This window comes from Dama dama, chromosome 9 (assembly GCF_033118175.1).
Source record: "Dama dama isolate Ldn47 chromosome 9, ASM3311817v1, whole genome shotgun sequence".
Taxonomy (NCBI): Eukaryota; Metazoa; Chordata; class Mammalia; order Artiodactyla; family Cervidae; genus Dama; species Dama dama.
The window spans coordinates 47,123,811-47,130,105 of NC_083689.1; the positions used below are offsets into that span (position 1 = coordinate 47,123,811).

Genomic DNA, 6,295 nt, shown 5'->3' on the forward strand with positions numbered 1-6,295 from the left:
TTTTTTTTTTTTAATTTTTTTTTAATTTTTTTTTTATTATTATTATTATTTTTTTCCAGTGGGTTTTGTCATACATTGATATGAATCAGCCATGGATTTACATGTATTCCCAATCCCGATCCCCCCTCCCACCTCCCTCTCCACCCGATTCCTCCGGGTCTTCCCAGTGCACCAGGCCGGAGCACTTGTCTCGTGCATCCCTCCTGGGCTGGTGATCTGTTTCACCATAGATAGTATACATGCTGTTCTTTTGAAATATCCCACCCTCACATTCTCCCACAAAGTTCAAAAGTCTGTTCTGTATTTCTGTGTCTCTTTTTCTGTTCTGCATATAGGGTTATCGTTATCACCTTTCTAAATTCCATATACATGTGTCAGTATGCTGTAATGTTCTTTATCTTTCTGGCTTACTTCACTCTGTATAATGGGCTCCAGCTTCATCCATCTCATAATTACAATATTCTTATCGACTTAAAAAATATTCACAACCTAAAATTTGAGAGTTATGTTTCATTCGGTGGGAATTTTTAGGTCTTCAAGCCCAGGAGACACCATATCAACTAACCCTGAGAGAACTGCTCTCAGAAGGTGAGGGAAGGAGCCAGGTTACACAGAACTTTGTAACAACAGGCAGGTAGTCTGAATATCAAGAGATTATTGTTAAAGAAAACCAGATATCCTGAGTCAAGGAATTTAGTGTTTTTCTGTGTATGGGAATGTCACGCGAGTGTATGCTCCTCGGTTCTTTGTCTCGTCACAACAAAAATTTGGAGTGACGGACATTAAAGCCCCCCTGGCGAGTCACAGCTCTCGGAGGACAGACCGTGTTATAGCTCTCAGGTCTCGAACGGACCGTGTTATAGCTCTTAAATAAATCAGTGTTACAGCTCAGTGTTACAGCTCTATTTATTTAGATAATAGCAGGAAAATCCATCTTTGAAGTGTGAGGGCACGTCGATCCAAAGACGCGAAGAGAAGATTGCCCCATCGCGTGGGAGAGAGAGGGAGCAAAAAGAGGGAAGAGGGCTTTGGCTCCTCTTTTTATATGTTTCTCTGTCCCTGGGCCTGCCTTATGTAAATTGGGCCGGCCAGGAGTGTTGTTGGTTTTACCTGAGGTTCTCACTCCGGTCCTCGGACCTTCCTTTGTTCTATTTTCGCGGGCTTTCCCTTCCAGGTCTTTTAGCCACCACCATTTTGGACTCTTTTTCCGTATTCTAACTACCTAACAGGAAGATGCAAGAGTTGGGCTCACTGAAATCATTCCTTTTATATGCACCTCACCTATCTGGGGCCAGCATCCTGTTTTCACATCCTGAACTTCCTCTCCTCAGGGCTCTCCTGAGGGAGCGTCTGAAGTCTGATGGCTGCTAGAAAGCAGATATTCTTCTTCCTGAGTTCCCTGAGGACTCACCAGCTCACACTGGGGGGCTGCAATTGCTGATGACTATGATATCCATTGGCATTTGCCTAAAAGATGATGCTGTGAAAGTGCTGCACTCAATATGCCAGCAAATTTGGAAAACTCAGTGGTGGCTACAGGACTGGAAAAAGCCAGTTTTCATTCCAACCCCAATGAAAGACAATGCCAGAGAATGCTCAAACTACCACACAGTTGCAGTCATCTTGCACTCTAGCAAAGTAATGCTCAAAATTCTCCAAGCGAGGCTTTATAAGTGTGTGAACTGAGAACTTTTGGATGTTCAGACTGGATTTAGAAAAGGCAGAGGGACCAGAGATCAAATTGCCAACATCCATTGTATCATAGAAAAAGCAAAAGAGTTCCAGAAAAACATCTACTTCTGTTTCATTGACTACACCAAAGCCTTTGACTGTGGATCACAACAAGCTGTGGAAATTTCTTAAAGGGATGGGAATACCAGACCACCTGATCTGCCTCTTGAGAAATCTGTATGCAGGTCAAGAAGCAATGGTTAGAACTGGACATGGTTCAAAGGAAGCATGGAACAATGGACTGGTTCCAAATTGGGAAAGGAGTACATCAAGGCTGTATATTGTCACCCTGCTTATTTAACTTTATGCAGAGTACATCATGCGAAATGCCAGGCTGGATGAAGCAGAAGCTGGAATCAAGACTGCCGGGAGAAATATCAATAACCTCACATACGCAGATGATATCACCCTTATGGCAGAAAGAGAAGAAGAACTAAAGAGCCTCGTGGTGAAAGTGAAAGAGGGGAGTGAAAAAGCTGGCTTAAAACTCAACATTCAAAAACCTAAGATCATGGCATCCAGTCCCAACACTTCATGGCAAATAGATGGGGAAACAATGGAAAAATGACAGACTATATTTTCTTGGGCTCCAAAATCACTGCAGATGGTGACTGCAGCCATGAAATTAAAAGACACTTGATCCTTAGAAGAAAAACTATGATCAACCTAGACAGCATATTGAAAAGCAGAGACTTTACTTTGCCAACAAAGGTCTGTCTAGTCAAAGCTATGGTTTTTCCAGTAGTCATGTATGGATGTGAGAGTTGGACCATAAAGAAAGCTGAACACCAAAGAATTGATGCTTTTGAACTGTGATGTTGGAGAAGACTCTTGAGAGTCCCTTGGACTGCAAGGAGATCCAACCAGTCCATCCTAAAGGAAATCAGTCCTGAATATTCATTGGAAAGACTGATGCTGAAGCTGAAGCTCCAACACTTTGGCCACCTGATGCGAAGAACTGACTCATTTGAAAAGACCCTAATGCTGGGAAAGATTGAAGGCGGGGGGAGAAGGGGACAACAGAGGATGAGATGGTTGGATGGCATCACCGACTCAGTGGACATGAGTGAGCAAGCTCCGGGAGCTGGTGATGCACAGGGAAGGTGTGCTGCAGTCCACTGGGCCGCACACGAGACACGTGTTGATCGACTGAACTGTTGATGTGCTGAGTCGGACACGACTAAGCAACTGAACTGAACTGTGGACATCCTTGTTTACTGATACAGCAGGAAATAGTCCATTTCTCACTCCCTAACACCATATAAACTCTAAATAATTTACAGATCTCAATATGAGGACAGATACTCTAAAACCCTTGAGGCAAATACAGGCAGAAAACACTGTTGTAAACTGCAGCAAAGTTCGTTTTGGATCCACATCTTGGAGTAACAAAAAATAAAACAAAAATAAGCCAAATGGACACCCTGAGCTGGGATGGCACCGTGATGCTGACCAGGTTCCTGGGCCTGTGCTACCACTGGCTGGCCAGAAACTGGGTCCCCCCAGCGAGCACTAGAGGCGCCATGGGCGCCGTGGGGCTGGTGTGGGCCACTGACTGGCGGCTGATTCTGGACTGGGTGCCCTACGTCAACAGCAAGTTCAAGAGGGGTGACTAATTAAATTCACCCCTTCGGGCCCCGGTGGTGTCTGCTGGTGTGCCTCCTGCTGTCTGCATCTGGAACAGCCCAGGCTCTCTGGATGGACTCTAGGAAGTCCCTGGCAGGAGTTCATTTCCTCTGTTGGTGGAAATAGCTTCAGTGCGTGGACATGAGAGTCAATTCCTAGGCAGGTTGATAAGAAGTCCGGGGGTCCCCAAGGAGAGAGGGGTCTGGAATTCTCAAGGAGGAGGAAAGGACAGATTTTTTTTTTTTCCTCTACATTCCTTAGGATTATATAATAATAATGTATCCTGCTTGAGGACAGATTCTGGAAAAAACCTTCTGGCTAATCCTGTTATCTTAAAATGTAAATTATGGGAGTGGGTTTAGTAAGGTCTTTACAACCTCCTTCTTTGGATTCACTGTAATAACTAATTAAAACTATATAACTCCATTGCTAACACTAGTGAGGGGGCACTCTTTCTGTCCCCTTGTGATGTCTATGTCAGAAGCTTTCTCTATCTCTTTTATACTTTAATAAAACTTTATTACACAAAAGCTCTGAGTGATCAAGCCTCGTCTCTGGCCCCGGATTGAATTCTTCTCCTCCGGAGGCCAAGAATCCCAGTGTCTTTCATGGTTCAGCAGCAATCTTTCAGACACACGGCATTAAACCTCGCTCTGAAACCTGCCCGCCTGCACGTGCTCATGCTGGGGTGCGGTGACCTGGGGATCCCTTCAGCACCAGAACTGCACAGATCTGGGGTTCCCAGGGGCTGGCAGACATGGTTTGATCATTTCAGATGTGTGGTGGGTGATACTTGCATGGTTTTATCTCTTGCTGCCTAAACACGTTACTCCTAACTTGGTGGCTTAGGACAAACATTACCTCACAGTGAGAGTTTGAGAGTGATCTGTCTGAGGGGTGCTGGCTGAGGGTCCCTCACGAAGTTGCAGCAGAGGCATCAGCTTCATGGCTGGGGGTGGGGGTGGGTAGGTATCGGGGCTTCCATGAGGCCCCCTCACATGGCTCCTCCCCATGTGGGCCTCTCAGGTGTGACTTGAGCCTCCTTACTACATGGTGAGCGAGGTTGGGGGAGTTGCCTTTTACAAGCCACTCAGAAGTCTCAGGCCATCTCCTCCACATCTCGTTCAGGCGGAGACTGTGTCTTGAAGGGAGGCACCTGAGAACCCATTTGTATAGGCACAGATGCAAACATGAGCAGGTGTAGGAGGATGGATTGCGTAACACCTGCCAAGCCCCGGAGGAGGCTAGAAACATCCTCTCTGTGAAAACAGCCATCTCATGACTCTGCCACCACAGAACAGAGTCCCAGCCGCCGAGGCTGCAGTGAACCTCTCCTAGCTCTGGAGGCTGCAGCCTGAGCTCACTTCTGGAGGCCTTGTTCCTGATTCGGCTGCCTCCTCACCACGTCCTCATGTGGCCTTTCCTTGATCTGAGAGCAGGGGAGCTCTCTGGGGACTCTTCAGACACGCTGCTTCTAGGGGATCAGGGCTGCACCCTTTTGACCTCATTTAACCTTGACGGCATTCTTGGGGGCCCATCTGCAGATGCAGCCACACTGGGGGGTTGGGGTGTCAATATACACATACATTTCAGGAGACATACTGACACATACTTTCAGTCCACATCAGCTTTACACATTTTAACACAAGGAGTGGCGTGTGCTACATACTTTTCTGCACCAGCCTTTTTCACCTACTGTTCATTTCCTGGAGGCCAGGACACTTCAGAAAGAACCCAGCTTCATCATCAAAAAGTCTACAGATAATAGCTGCTGGAGAGGTGTGGAGAAAACCCTCCCACACTGACGGTGGGAATGAGAACTGGCTCAGCCACGGTGGAGAACGGTTACGGAGGTCCCTTAAGAAACTGCAAGTGGAACTACCATGTGATCCTGCAGTCCCACTCCTGGGCATATATTTGGAAAAGGTGAAAACACTCATTGGAAAAGATGCATGGATCCCAGTGTTCACACCAGTAGTATTCACAATAGCCAAGACATGGAAGCAACCTACATGTCCTGCTGGGGTCCAGCCTCGGCAGGATCCAGGGGGTACCCTCAGGATGAACGGCATCGGCGAGAGAGAGAGAAGACACATGAGACCAGCCTTGATAGGGCCAAGTCTGCGAGGGAGAGAGAGAGAGAGAGAAAGAGAGAGAGAGAGAAAGAATGACCAGATGGGGGTGCAGACAGTCTGGAAGAGTCTGGCAATGCTTTATTTTTTACCATAGCTTTTATACCCTAAGTTCATTTCTAAGGGGAAGATAGTTTAACATTACGTCAGCTTGTCCTTCACGAAACCAGGGTGTTTTCTGCATACTTCTTTGTTTATGAGGGTCTTGTACATTATCTTCTAGCCTGGGGGCCTATTAACATCTTATGCAAGTCAGGTAAATGTAAACCTATTTTCTGTTTCTATGGTGACCTTAACTGAAAGGTGGCAGTCTCATAGGGCAACAGTACAGAGTAGAATTATATCCTTAATACAAAAATTAATCATTCTGCAGAAGTTGTCAGTTGCATTTATCTAAGAAGTTTACCCCATACAGACTCTGCGGCTTCAGTGAGGCAGCTTCTGCCCAGCACTCCTGGCTGACAATTAACAACCATCTCATTGTTACCACACTAGGGCTAAGTTCTTATTTCTCTAGATCTTTAACTATATTAACAATGGTTTCTATAGCACAACCTTACCACATTAAAGGCAAAAATACAGCAAGCAAAAACACAGCAAGCAAATGACAACTCAATAACCACCTATAGAATAATTTTTCTTATGTTTTCTAGTAGGACTTCCTCACTCCCCGAAGGGCTCTATGTCTACTAGGGCCTTTATATGAACAGGTTCTTTATGCTATTTTATGATTATGGTATTAATATAAGCAATCATGCATATTAGTACCAAGGGCATAAATGCATTTGCCAAACAAACTAAAATAC

The 6,295-nt window shown here is 45.6% G+C and overlaps 1 protein-coding gene across 1 annotated transcript; it reads left to right on the top strand.

Moving 5' to 3' along the window:
• The first annotated feature begins 3,176 nt into the window (after positions 1–3,176).
• On the top strand, positions 3,177–3,347 carry LOC133061393 (cytochrome b-c1 complex subunit 10-like). The gene has a single exon (XM_061149406.1). It carries the CDS (start codon positions 3,177–3,179, stop codon positions 3,345–3,347), a length of 171 nt encoding a protein of 56 aa, XP_061005389.1.
• Positions 3,348–6,295: the final 2,948 nt, after the last annotated feature.